Source organism: Colossoma macropomum, unplaced genomic scaffold, assembly GCF_904425465.1.
Source record: "Colossoma macropomum unplaced genomic scaffold, Colossoma_macropomum, whole genome shotgun sequence".
In the NCBI taxonomy this organism is placed as follows: domain Eukaryota; kingdom Metazoa; phylum Chordata; class Actinopteri; order Characiformes; family Serrasalmidae; genus Colossoma; species Colossoma macropomum.
The window spans coordinates 26380913-26395925 of NW_023494794.1; the positions used below are offsets into that span (position 1 = coordinate 26380913).

At 40.2% G+C, this 15013-nt stretch overlaps 1 protein-coding gene across 1 annotated transcript in view; it reads right to left on the minus strand.

Moving 5' to 3' along the window:
* dnm1a (dynamin 1a) overlaps positions 1-14588 on the minus strand; it is a 136421-nt gene extending 121833 nt beyond the window's left edge. Inside the window, exon 1 of the mRNA XM_036580698.1 lies at positions 14175-14588. Within this exon, the coding sequence (XP_036436591.1) occupies positions 14175-14335 (161 nt within the window). The 5' untranslated portion in view covers positions 14336-14588. The remainder of the gene's footprint in view (positions 1-14174) is intronic.
* Positions 14589-15013: the final 425 nt, after the last annotated feature.

Here is a 15013-nt window from a genome sequence, read left to right on the forward strand (position 1 = left end):
GTATTCTCATTCTAGCACCTCTTTTTTCTGGGTGTCCTTGTCAAAGGAGGAGAAAGGAGAGAGAAAGAGAGAGAGTGAGACAGAGAGAGAGAGAGAGAGAGAGAGACAGAGACAGAGACATTACAAGGTGATCTATGAGGCTTGTCATTGTTTCCCAGACACCAGCCAATGAGAGCGTGACCTGGACTCATGTATGCAAATCAGAGCATGACACGTCCTCTCCAGAGAAGCGCCTGGGTGGTTGCGCTTGTACAACACAGTCTGTTAGATATGACTGTATCTGCCTCACTGACTGAGACACAGAGCCGCGGCGCATCCATATAAGCAAAGCTGTCCAGAGCAGCACTTGAGCAAAATGTACCAAAGTGTTCTCATTACGTTACATTACAGCGATTACATTTTCCATTGAAAACACAGGCTTTTTCAGTACATCCGAAAAAAGCAATCTGTAGGTCTCTATGTAGCAGCTTTGTTTTGTTTTTCACGAATGAGCTTGAACCTATCCCAGCCCATTATGCTAAATTATGTTAATGAGATATGTTAAAGCAAGCACTGGCATAGCTAACTTACAGTTAGCCAAAATAAACTAAATAAATGATGGTAGTATTAAATTACAACAAATATATATCTCACAGCTATCAGATAAGCTGTACAATATGGTGAGTAGAACTAGTAGCAGATAGCAATAGCTTGGAATGGTTCAGCTTTATAAACCACTGTCCTTGTTAGCACCAGAGGCTAATGTTAGCTTCATGAGCAGAACAACCCTGCTGAAAAAAATCTTAGAAACCATTAAAGGTTCCTCTTTGCTCTTTGTGTTCTTATTCTAATGGTTTATCAGGTGTTCTGGAACTGATACCAGGCGTATTTGATGATGTCCTAATGGGATCTAAAGGTGTTCTGCAGGAAACTAGTAATCGCTAATTGGAACCATTAAGCCAGTTCCCATTAGAAAGCAAAAACATCAGGTTTTAAAGGTATTTTCAGCAATTCTGGTTCACTGAAGGTCAGTTGATGCAACTTTTGAGGATTAAGACTCAAATCTGAGGCAGTGAATGGTATTTTGTTGAGTCGTTAGCTTCACTACAATCGTATTCCGTACTGTTCTTGGTAGCATCAGAGATGAAGTGAGCAGACTTCATACATCACAACACAGTTTGGAGGATGAAGACTTCAGTCTGAGTCAGATGTTGGTGTTGGAGTGACACAAAGACAGAATCTAATCTGTTCTGTGGTGTGTTAAGGTGAGCTGTTAGCCTGCTAAGCTAGCACTAGCATAATCAGCTCCACTTTGCTTTTCTTGTGCTACTTAGCTAGCGCTCCTGTTCAACATTCACCAACAGCTGTTTATCTTATGGTTTAATATTTAATGGGTGATGATTTGAAGGTTTCGCTAGTTTATTTCCTGAATATTGATGTTAATGCAGTAGAATATTTCTGTTGCGCTCTATTGCATCTGTTTAGTCTGTCAGAGTGTAGGAACAGAAAACGAGACGCAGTCTAATAGACCGTTAGTCTGTAGCTTTTTGTGAGCCCATAATCCTGAATAAATACAGTCTCTGTCTTCACATGGAGGCTTTTGAGTATTTTTTGTTTCAACTTTAAATGAAAAATGTGTACTTAATGTTCATTTTGACTGGAAATTAAATGAAACGAAAGGCTGGTACTTGCCAGCGTTTTGGCCCTCACCTCATTAACACAAACTGATCTGAACCCAACATCAGGCCAAGGTAGTCCTAGTCCATCTAACATTGGTCACCAGTCAACATTAGGCCAATTTAGACTCACCATCTAATACCAGTCTACAGACAACGCCAACTCCAGTGTGATTTGCCAACATAAGCAATGTCGTTAAGTCAACATTGGGCCAACGTATTCAATCTGGGATGGTCTCTGACTTCTGTACAGCACTGTATGTGTTCAAACTGAACATGAACTCACTGTTGACAAAAAAGGGGGCAAGAGCTGTTCCCAAACGTTTGACAGGCAGTGCTTTTGTAAATACTGTTTCCAACACCAGGCCCAGAGCCTTCCTCAGCCAGCTGTACCTCAGGATAAAGCACGTGGTGTTTGCTCTACTCAGCAGATCCCTGTGCATTAAGCTTTCTCTACTGCAGATCCCACTTAGACCAATGAAATCACGGCAGGGTTAAAGATAGACAAACACTGCACCGTCCAGGAGCCTCTTAAAAGGCGTCCACTGAAAAGTGAGCAGCTTCAGAACCTCTTCCTTTCAGATTGACCAAAGAGAAAGTGGCACCTGAGTCTATTTTATATAAAAAAGGATGAACAGGAAGTAGCTTTAAGAGGAAGAGAGCATTAAAAGAGTAAGCACACCCACTCAAAGCAAGAAATGCATCAACATAGTGCACATTGATTATTACATAGGTTGCATCAACGTGCATTAGTGGGTGATCATGCATACACTCAGGGGTGGGCAATAAGATGATGTTTCATCGTTATCGCAATAAAGTACATCGGCAACTTGTAGAACATGGAGCAACTGCATGGACCATAAAATATAGATTTAGACCAATTACAGAGAGCCTGTAAATAACAACAACCAGTGTCCACCGATCAGGCATATCATTATGACCATCTCCTTGTTCCTATACTCACTGTCCATTTTATCAGCTCCACTTACTATATAGGTGCACTTTGTAGTTCTACAGTTACAGACTGTAGTCCATCTGTTTCTCTGATACTTTGTTAGCCTCCAGTTTGGGAAACTCATTTCATAAGTTTTTTAACTTATTTTGCTTTGACTTTGTTCCATCATATGTAAATGGATTATCTGATAATCTCCTCAGAAATATCTCCTGAAAAATGAAGACTTTACTTACAGTATTTCATATTCTTCACTGCTGTTTGCACGTTTTGTCAGTTTCTTTGTATCTCTGCATGTAACTCATTCGCAAACCTCAGAAAAACTAAATATGATGATACAAACTGTGTATTGTGAAAATACCTTCAAGTATACTGATGTTATATTCCCTGATAGCAAGAGGATAGTGGACCACTGTCGGCCCGCTGATGGCAGAGCTGGTGGTCCACTGGCGTTTTACTCAGCATATTCCGGGCGGCCCAGTGGTGGTTAAGCAGATTATTAGACAAAATTCCACTTATCATCACTTATTTTCCACTCACAGTCCAAATTCCTTCATTTTCCTTCCTTCCTTTCTTTAGTTATACTTTATAAACTAGTTTAGTAAATTATTTTAATCTAGTTCAGTGTCAGTAACAACATTTTCTATAGAATCATTTTATATCAGGCCTAGTCATTATTTTTTGTAATATTTTTTGTAAAATGTAATAAAAGTTTATTTTCTAAAATAAAAGTCTCTGCGCATTTAAAATCTGTTAGAATTTTAAATTTGAGGAGTTTGGGGAGATTAAAAACTAGCTAGGTCTTGTATGCAGGACAGTAATCTGGGTGGTCCGAGGGTGGACCAGCAATGGCAACAGTCGACTTTATCAAGCCAGCAGACCAACATATCGTCGCTATTCAACAAAAACCATGTATCTCCATTTTTGTCCATTTTCTATTTTCTACATCATTTCCACACACCAGCTGTCTTTTATGTTGTATGAAAATTTCATGATGAATGGACCAATAGAAATGCTCTAAAATTGCTTGGAATAAAAGCTCTTTATATTAACTTACATTGAAAGATAAGGGTGTTTTTGCCTTCTCCTGTAAAGTTGCTATTTTGGAGATACTTGTTTTTCTTCGGACAGTGACGATATGCTCACTCTCTGGGTTGTTACCACATTGCCCACTTTTACATCAATTACATTATTCCTCACTGTGCATGATGAGAACTAGTACTAGCCAACAGAACAGCCTGTAATAGAACAGAGCTGCTTTTATGCTGGACAAATGATTCAGCAAAAGTGGAACCGCTACCAAGCAAGGATTTTTTGAGAAGCATAAGTGTCTAAAAAATGTCTTGCTGCTGCGCTTCCTGCTATAATTGCACCTCCAGGAGTTCACAGCTACCTAAGCACTAAATCTTTCCCTAGATGTTCTTTCTCGCACGACCCACTGTGCAAGGCTCTTCCGAGAGGAACCCAGTGATTACTCCCTTGATGAATAATACACACTGCCTTTAAAGATATAATTAGGGGTATTTTAAGCTCTTGGCCCATTCAACAATTTGGGCTGGACGTTAAAAGAATATTCCAACGTTTTTCAAGCTCATCTCTATTTGCTGCATCTGTAACACACAGTACAATCATTTTGTTACTGTGGTGGTGAAAGGAAACAGAGGTTGCATTGTCTCTAGCGCAAATATATCCATTTTATTTACTATTACTTTGTTAGCCCCCTTTTACCCTGTTCTTCAGTGCTCAGGACCCCCATGGACCCTCACAGAGCAGGTACTGTTTGGGTGGTGGATCATTCTCAGCACGGCAGTAACACTGACGTGGTGGTGGTGTGTTAGTGTGTGTTATGCTGGTCTGAGTGGATCAGACACAGCAGTGCTGCTGGAGTTTTTAAACACTGTGTCCACTCACTGTCCACTCTATAAGACACTCCTACCTTGTCAGTCCACCTTGTAGATGTAAAGTCAGAGACGATAGCTCATCTGCTGCTGCACAGTTTGTATTGGTCATCCTCTAGTCCTTCATCAGTGGTCACAGGACGCTGCCCACAGGATGCTGTTGGCTGGATATTTTTGGTTGGTGGACTATTCTCAGTCCGGCAGTGACACTGAGGTGTTTAAAAACCCCAGCAGCACTGCTGTGTCTGATCCACTCAGACCAGCGCAACACACACTAACACACCACCACCACGTCAGTGTTACTGCAGTGCTGAGAATGATCCAACACCCAAATAGTACCTGCTCTGTGAGGGTCCATGGGGGTCCTGACCACTGAAGAACAGGGTAAAAGGGGGCTAACAAAGTATGCAGAGAAACAGATGGACTACAGTCTGTAACTGTAGAACTACAAAGTGCACCTATACAATAAGTGGAGCTGATAAAATGGACCTTGAGCGTAGAAACAAGGAGGTGGTCATAATGTTATGCCTGTATATAATGTTGATGATGGTAAAATTGTGATAAATCTGAAAAATTAGGGGACTGTTTTTGCCTCACAACACCCTGCATGCACCTCTCCATCATAAACGTATTGAACAAAAATACATTTCAGTTTAAAATCTTACTTCATAAACATTTCATGTAACAAGTTTCTGTGAGGAAGCTTTCGGAGGTGGACGTCTGGTTCCCATCATCACCACTGTGAACAATTCTGACTTAGTACGTTGGTCTAGAACGGAGCGTTTCACACCAAACCACTCTGAATGACTTTGTTTACATGCCAGTCATTGAATTATGCAGATTTCTTTTTTAAAAATCAGTGGAATGTGTCTTTAATGGGTGGTTGCTTTAGCATGACCTCTATTATAAGTGAGTTAACAGGTTTTCTGTTCTTTTCTTAGTACAGGGTAACATGATGTGATGACTGCAGATGCAGCAGAGATGAAGCTGAAAAATACTAGAGTCTTCCTTTAATGGCACTGTGTCTACCAGTGGTCACCAGCTCCTGCAGTTCTTCTGTAGCCTTGCAGTTTTAGCTGTAACCCTAATCCAACACACTTGATCCAGCTCACTATTGCCTTCAGACGGCCTTGATTAGCTGGATGAGGTGCGTAAGATTTGGGTTGAAGGTGAAACACTTAGGAATACAAATCTCCCAGGGAAGGACTGATGACCGCTGGTTTACATCATCTTAACCAGGTCGGTCGTAGTAAATACCACAAATCTGTCTTATATGCTAACAAATATGCAATAGATATACTTATTATATACTTATTATTATTATATATATTATTCCTTCTCTCTCGTAGTTTACTTATGTCTATTTTTCTATTTATTTCTATTTCTGCCTAATTTTTGTTTTTATTCCTAGTTTTATATTCCTAAGATATAAGTTTATCTATCTATCTATCTATCTATCTATATATATCTATCTGCCTGTCTGTCTGTCTATCTATCTATCTATCTATCTATATATCTATCTATCTACCTGTCTGTCTGTCTGTTTGTCTATCTATCTATCTGTCTGTTTGTCTATCTATCTATCTATCTATCTATCTATCTATCTATCTATCTACCTGGCTGTCTGTCTGTCTGTCTGTCTGTCTATCTATCTATCTATCTATCTATCTATCTATCTATCTATCTATCTACCTGTCTGTCTGTCTGTCTGTCTGTTTGTCTATCTATCTATCTATCTATCTATCTGTCTATCTGTCTGTCTGTCTGTCTGTTTGTCTATCTATCTATCTATCTATCTGTCGGTCTGCGTCAACTAATGACAGATGTTACTGTTGCTATATATTATATTAATATTTGAGGAATCTACTGATTATTTTGAGTAACCAGAGTTTTACAAATTCACAATTGCCAAAATCAAACTGACTTAAATGGACAAGAACAAAACCATGCATAGCTTTTCACAGATTCCAGAATACTTTTCAGAGCCCACCCTTCGGTTTTTTAATTTCTACTCAAAACAGCAACTGTGCAGAAAAACACACATCGCTGCTGTCAGAACAAAACCTTGCACCTCCATTTTTGTCATTTTTCAGTTTTTGATATAATTTGAAAGGACCGGTTGCCCTTTTTTGCGTGTAAATTTAATGATGAATGGACCAAAAGAAACGACCCAAAATGACTTGGAAAGACGTCTGGTTCCATTGACTTACATTAGAAGTAAAGTATGTTTTTTCCTTCTCCTGCAAAGTTACCACTACAAGGTTTTGTTCTGACAACAGTAATATATTTAACAAAATTACACAGAAGCCTCAACAACCAAATATAAATATTAATTTTTTTCCAATTAATGGGTCCACTCTTTACGCTGATTGCAGCTTCCATTGTTTTCAAAAGACTTGCTTTCGGTTTTACAAAGAAATCTGCAGGGATATTTCAGTCTTAGATGCAAAAATAAGAAGACTGCATGGTTGCATTTCTGCCTCTCACAATCCAAGTAATCCCAGTTACAAATTTAGACACATCAGTCTGGTGTTTTGCTCGGTTTCTGTCCATCTTTCCAAGGCAAGAACTCCACACTATGCAGCTGAAAGGATGTAGAGCTGTCAAGAAGCCCAGTAAAAAAATGAATACCAGAACACTGAAACTGGACGTCTGAGATGTGGAGTGAGGTTTCATGATCTGTTGAATCCACGTTTGTAATTGGGATTACAAAATGCAACCAACTTCTAAGACTGAGCTTTGGAGGTGTGGAAAAACGTCCCTGCAGATTTCTTTGAAAAACTGAAAGTTGAGTCTCCTGAAAAGAATGGAAGCTGTAATAAAGACACTAAAGACACTTCTGTAATAAATACTGGGAAATTCGGACGTCTTAAACAAAACTTGGTTTCTGAGTTTTGTGAAGCACTGTATGTACTGCCATCATGCTCATTCCCAACTAAATAGGGCAGATTTATTAGGATTCAAATACTTCAAATGCTAAAAAACCACAAAGAGCCATATGTCCAGAATAGCTTAGCAAAGGCACTCGAAAAACAACCAAATGGTTAACGATGTCCACTTTTTTCACAACCCTTGCAATAGATGCAGTGGCTGCATTTGCCTGTGGCTCCAAGTGATGCATGCATGACCTTGTCTCAGCACAAATAGTTGCTGAATCATGCAGCATCATGGCCGTGGTGGTGGTGCTCCAGTTTGACCAGAGCCAAAGGAACAGTGTCGTACTTAAAGGGCCCATATCCCACATTTTTCTGTATTCAGTTTTCCACCTGAGGTCCACTTATTTTGGTTTTATGCACCAAAATAGTCCTAATTCATTTTACATAACCAGGCTGTTTTTGTTACTGTGCCTTTAAGTTTGACATATGCAAATGAATTCTGTTCTGATTGGCTGTCCAGTCCGAAGCAGTCTCAGCTGAAACTGCCATTAAGACTTCAGCATAAATGGGCAGGGCTGAATGGAAAATGCATGTAAGTTCTTTGCTTTTTGTGACATCACAAAAACAATTCATTTGAATGGGCAGCTTAATTTCAATATTATACTATGGAGTTTCAACAGTGTTAATAACAGGAGTCTCAAACTACAGGAAACAGTTTCACGCAACCCATCACATCACATAATTGCAGTTTATCCATAAGTCCAGCCCACACATCACAGCCCTGCAGCTAAATGTTTACATCAGATGGGTAGATGTGCTTTATCTACCAGACACTGTGGCTGGTTACCCAACATAAGCTACATAAAATCAGCCTAAACTGACGATTACAATGATGAAAGCAAAAACAGAGCACAGCATGCAAAGGAACACCTGACGCAGCATGAACACTGCACATGACTGTAATTTAGCTATAACTAACTCAGCTATTATCCTTATGTAGACTGAAAGACTGTTAAATCTGTGTTTGTGGATCCATTCAAGGCACAACAGTAAACACAGCACATCACAATTAATAAACAACTGGAATTATTAAACATATTCTGAACCAGCCGTTCACTCGAAATCACTTCATTTGCACTCAGCAGGAATGTCAATAACACAATAAGACAATGAGAACCTATTATTATTACGAGTAGTAGTGAGTAGTGAGTCTTTTTTTTTGTGCTAACATTGATTAAGATGCACTTAAATGTATATCGCTGCTGTCAGAATAAAACCTCATATCTCCATTTTTATCGTTTTACAGTTTTTGACATAATTTGACAATACCTGTTGTCCTTTACACTGTGTGTAAATTTCATGATGAATGGACCAAAAGAAATGATGCAAAATTACTTGTAAAAACTTCTGGTTCCACTGACTTACATTAAAGGTAAAGTAGGTTTTTTCCTTCTCCTGTAAAGTTACATTTAGTTTGCATTTTACAGGTGAGCTAGCTAATGCTAACTAACTCTCTAGCATGCTAGCTTACCTAGCACCACCTGTACCAACATACAATAACGCATGGGATATTTAAGTCGGTTCATGGAGCTTTTATTTATTTATCATATATCATCGCATTGCAGAATTTAATGCAGAAGAGTTCACTAAGCGTCCTGTTTCTTTGTAAGTGTTCACCCCTGCTACAATAATGCTAATTTCAGCTAGCTGTGGGATTCACGCTGCGACCGACTGAAGCTCATAAATCATAATTTTACACCTCCTACTAGGAAAATTCCAAGAAAATGCCCCCTCTTTTTGAAGTGCTACTCGGAAAGTTGGGATGGTGTTCTCAATAAAACTGGCACGGACTAGCTAGAATGCCATGCCGTTTTATGCTGGCCTAGTGCTGGTTTAGTTGGATTTCCAGCATGGTCATGCTGGTTGACCAGCATACCAGCATCCAAAACACAACATATCACTGTTGTCGGAAAAAAACCTCGTACCTCCATTTTTATTGTTTTTCCATTTTTGACGTAATTTGAAAATACCTGTTGCTCTTTACATTGTGTGTAAATTTCACGATGAATGGACCAAAACAAACGACTTGGAAAAAATTCTGGTTCCATTGACTTACATTAAAAGTGAAGTACGTTTTTTCCTTCTCCTGTAAAGTTACCATTTTGGAGATACAAGGTTTTCTTCCGACAACAGTGATACGTTATTTAGTTTAAGCTCATACTTGAAACACTTCAACTGGCCCCCCTTGGAGAAGACCACCTGGCTAGTGGACCCCAGGTAATTTGACTTTGAGACCCCTTATTTAAATAGTTTTATTTCCATGTTTTTTCACAATATGGCCCCTTTAACATGCAGAGCCAGGACAGCTCAAAGCTCCCTCTCACTCTGCCTGCAGAGTCATATTGCATTTGTCGGGATTTGTCAGACAGACAGCTCAGCAAAGTGCAGCTCACTTATTACCTCCCGTTACGGCGCAAATGAACACACTACTTCTACCCAGGATGCTCTAAATGTGACAAATAATTTGGTGACGAACAAAGAAGTGATTAAAGGTGTTTCACTCTTTATAATCTCTGTTTTGTATGTTAGAGGCGGCCCCAGTGGTGCAGTGATGCGAACCCACCACCCAATGAACAATAACAAGTGGCATTTTGCCTCCACCAGAAAGCGTGCAGTCATCAGCAATTGCAAACAATTGATGCTTTTTTATGCTTCGCTCATGAAAGCGCAGCCTTTCAGCATGGAAATTATAGCAATAGAGTAAATGGCAGAGTTCAGGAAGCTGGAGGAGCCAAAATGACGAAGAAAAAACACTGACTTAGCACCAGCACCCTTTTGCCATGTTGGGGGGGGGGGGCTCAGCGTAATGAAGGGATTTCCAAACTCATTAAAGCACTTAAAGGTGCAGTGTGTAAGATTTAGAGGGATCTATTAGCAGAAATAAGATATAGTAAACAAAACCATGTTTTCACTCGTGTATAATCAACTATGAATCTTTGTGTTTTTGTTAGCGTAAAACGAGCCCTTCATATCTACACATAGAGCCGGTCCTCTTCCAACAGAGGCTGCCATATTGTGCCGCCATGTTTCTACAGTAGCCCAGAATGGACAAACCAAACACTGGCTCTAGAGGGCGCCTTTCACATTTCTACGTTGAAGCGTCGGGTTGAATTTGGCAGCTCTGCAGCTCCGGTCGGGAAGACGCAGAAAAAAGAAGAATCAGTGGTCGCTGCCAGTGCTGGCTGGCCATTTTGTGTTGTGAGAACTTTGAGAACCCAAATTTTGGTCAATGGAGGCTCGTATGTATTATTTAGCACAAGAAAAAGTGAGGAAGGGTCATCAAGGAAGTGAAAACATGATGGTTCTATTACACGCTTGGAAAGGGAGGGGTGAGGGGCGGGTATTTAGTTGGTTGCAATCTGCAACCTTACCCTACATTCACACCGGCAGTGGCCTTTCACCTCTTGTCGCCAAAATCGCTGGTCGCTCATCGCCTATGGGCATTTCTGAACTTCATCAGACCATTGGTTGCCATGGTTTCACTGACGAGAAGCACAAATCAGATGCGTTCCCACTACAAATTAAAATCCTGGTGGGGAATCGCTCGTGTGCTTATTTTTATTTAGTGTTTGTGTCTGTGCAGGCAGTTTATGAGGAAAACAGTATTTGGTCGTTGCGATTACTATTTGCAACAAACGCACCGCCACCATTGTTCCACCTGTAGTAGGAACAATTACCCAGGAGCCAAAAATACTGCTTCACCGTGGAGGAGATGAAGCGCGTACTACGCTGCTCAGTGCTTAATTCCTATTGGTAGTCTACACATCGCTTCGCTCCTTATTTGCATAAAGTTGAACTTCGCTCAACTTTGTCACGTCGCTGACTCCGCCCAATTCACGCTGCCGATGTTCGCGCCGCCTCCTATTCCTGGAAAACACCAGCTTTCATTGAAAATGAATGACCTCCGGCCGCCTTGTTGCATTGCGTCGCTGCCGGTGTGAATGCAGGGTCACCGCTAGATCCACTAAATCTTACCCACTGCACCTTCAAGTATGTTTACTTCAGGTATCAAATAAGGCACCAAATGCAAAAATATTAAAGCTGAAATATCAAAAAGCAAGAATCTAAACACGTTAATTTCATAGGATCTAATTAGTGTTGTTTCCCTCTCTTTGTCCTGTTTGTGCTTCTGCTTCACTCCCTAGATCAGAGGTCACTAATAGGAGGACTGCAGTCCGAATCCAGACCTAGACGCTGTGCTATGCGGACCTGGACCTACAACCGATAAACTATGGAGAATTATTTAATTCTGATTGGGTGGTCCTGTTTTAATTGGTGTAACTTTTCCACCCTTTACGGTAGCTTTAGCAGCCCGGGAGACTCACAGACCAATCACATGCGTTGTAAATATCACATGTGACGCTACTCAGCCAATCAGATCTGTGCATTACAATGAGCACTGAGACTTTAGTGAGTGACGCACACACAGGGGAGGGACGAGGCGAGAAACAGCAGTCAGAGAAGAAAGTGAGTCAGATTATTTCACGTCGTGCTCTAAAAAGAGAAAACTGATGATAAATGTTCTTAAAATATGACTTTATTGGACTATATTTGATTTGATATTCAGTTGTTGACTGTATAAGATGTTGATATAACTACTAGACTACTTCAGTAAACAGTATATGGCACTGAATCATGATGTAAGTTAGACGTTATGATGTTCTGGACCTTCGCTTGAGGAAATTTTCTCTAACTGGACCTTACTGAATTTTAATTAAAGACCCCTGGTCTAGAGTTACCTTCAGCATTTCTGAAATAAAATTCCACCCACTGACATTATTGTAGTTGCCGGCTGGCTTTATTTTAGCTAGCAAGGTAATTTATCTTGCTACACAGATAGCTAACTTGCTGCTTTGCAGATAAAACAGCTAAATAAGCTGCATATCCGTTAGCTAGATAATCCGTAAGGTAGACAACAAGTATTTTATTTCCTTGCAATCTAATAAAAGATGACTAGATTAGCTGATAAATGAACTGTATTCCTTGAACTCAGTCTTTGGTTGGGTCATTCATTTCGTTTTGCAGAGATAATTTAGCTAGCTGACTATCAAGCTGACTAACTTCAGCTGTAGCTGAAAATCAAGCAAAGCAACTTAAATTTGACTGATAATTTAAGATGATATTTAATCATGGATTTTTTCCCTGCTGAAAAAATAACAACATAGACCAGCATGAATGAAAAATGCTGGTCTATTCTGCTTTATGTTGGTCTGGTGCTGGTCTGCTGCTGGTTTAGATGGTCATGCTGGCTGACCGGCATACCAGCATACAAAACACAACATATCATTGCTGTCCAAGGAAAAACAAGTATCTCTAAGATGGTAAGCTTGCCGTATAGGACAAAAACTTTCTTAACTTTTAATGTAAGTTAATGTAAGGGCATTTTATTACAAGCCATTTTGGAGCTTTTCTATTGGTCCACTCATCGTCAGATTTTTACACAACGTAAAGGACAGCTGCTGTGTTCATGACACAGAAAACTAAAAATTGCAAAAAACTGACTTGTTTTTTTCTGGACAGTGATGACATGACCAGCATAGTAACCTCCATTGCTGCTGACCAACATACCAGCATCCAAAACAACAACATGGTGACCAGCCATGCTAGTGTATACTAGATAAATTGAATGTTTATTGTCATCACAATATGATAAACACACTGCTAAAGGCTGTGAAAACAGTTTAGCATAGATTGTATGCTACAGTGTACAAAGCAGTAATGGCTACTGTCACAACAAACCTGCATCACCATAAGGAGCTTTTTAAGTAATTAAACACAGATTTACTTTAAGGCATATACTGAGATACAAAACATACATATTTACTTGTGTTTGTAGCTTGACTGAAAACACAAATAGAATAAGCTGTTCAGGGAATCCTGATACACCTTGCGGAACTCACATTGCGCAGGTTACAGATTCACCACAAGGGGGCGCCAATATCAGCCATCATACCATCAGTGGTGATACTGTGTGACCTTGTTCAGCCTTCCTGTGTACATGCTTGCAGGTCTGATGTATGTAGCTGTTAGTATTTTATTATTTTTTTTTGCACGACAGGGAACAGAGCTTTTGTACCTTTGTGGACTTTTTTGCTTAGATAGGTCTTATAGATTTCTGTTTACTGAAAAAATCGTCATAGTTTTATCCAACAGCTTAATTGAACCTTGTCTTTTAGTTACTGTACCATTTCATTATTATTACTGCATTTGTAACCTTATCCAACTTCATATTGCATCACTTTGTGATGCTAATCCAGTCCCAGTTTCAGTATTCTGCGAAAATGTTTATGCATCAGTACCAGAACTGACATCTACATTCATGTATCAGCCCAGAATTCCTATATCGGTCCATCCCTGCTTGTTATTATCGCAATTATTTTAATTTTGGTCAGTGACCTTGGCAAACTGAGGACATTATTATAGTGGATAATAATAACGCCAGCCTTGCCCTTGCAGGCTCTGCAGGTTTCCAGTGCAGTAATCAGTCACTGGGCCCTTTTTATGTAACAAAATAATCTCTCTATGCTGTTTTTGCACTGCCATGGGCTGAAGGGGCAGTGGCCGGTGGTCCTTTGCAACCACTGACCCATCCTCCATCACAACCCCATCCTCCATCACTAATGCTGGCGCTGTATATAGAGCTAATTCACAACATTATCTCCAGTAGAGCTGTTAGGACTATTAATTTGCCCACAGCGTCATGCACGCCACACAGTGTCCTTCGACCACTTACTTTCCCACGAAGTTCTCCAGCACTGAGCTCTTCCCTGCGCTCTGACCACCAACCACGGCGATCTGGGGAAGGTCCAGGTTGGCGTTCTGGCCGATGGCTGCGAAGGCATCTTGCATGCGATTGACCAGAGGGATCAAGTCTTCCATGCCCCGGTTCCCCATCCTGGATAATGTTTGTTTGGATCCCTCCTTGCTGCTGCTGCTTCTGCTGCACCGTGAAAGCGAATTTCACTCCCTGGATTGGACACTTCCCCCTAAAAATCCCTCCCCCTCTGATAATGTAATTTGGTTCAGATTTAAGCTATTTTAGTTTCGCATGGAGCTTCATTCTCTGCTTCTCCCTCTCTCCCTCTCTCTCTCTCTCTCTGCCCGTGCAGCCTGCCAGAAGAGAAGAGGGACAGGATGATCTCTGCTTTGCTCTTCGTCAGCAGGGGACAGCGCTGCACTTCCGCTTTCTCGCCGCTAGTGGCCGTAGTTCAGTCGCATTAGATGCCACAGGCAGAACGAGGATTTATTTTTATTTGTTTAGAATTTTAGTTTTAGTTCTTTTTTTTATTTAGTGGTTTAAACAAAAAAATAGTTTTTTATTTAATAAATATATATATAGATAGATAGATAGATAGATAGATAGATAGATAGATAGACAGACAGACAGACAGATAGATAGACAAACAGACAGACAGACAGACAGATAGATAGATAGATAGATAGACATATAGATAGATAGATAGATAGATAGATAGATAGATAGATAGATAGACTGACAGAGAGACAGACAGACAGACAGACAGATAGATAGATAGATAAATAGATAGACAGATAGATAGACAGACAGACAGA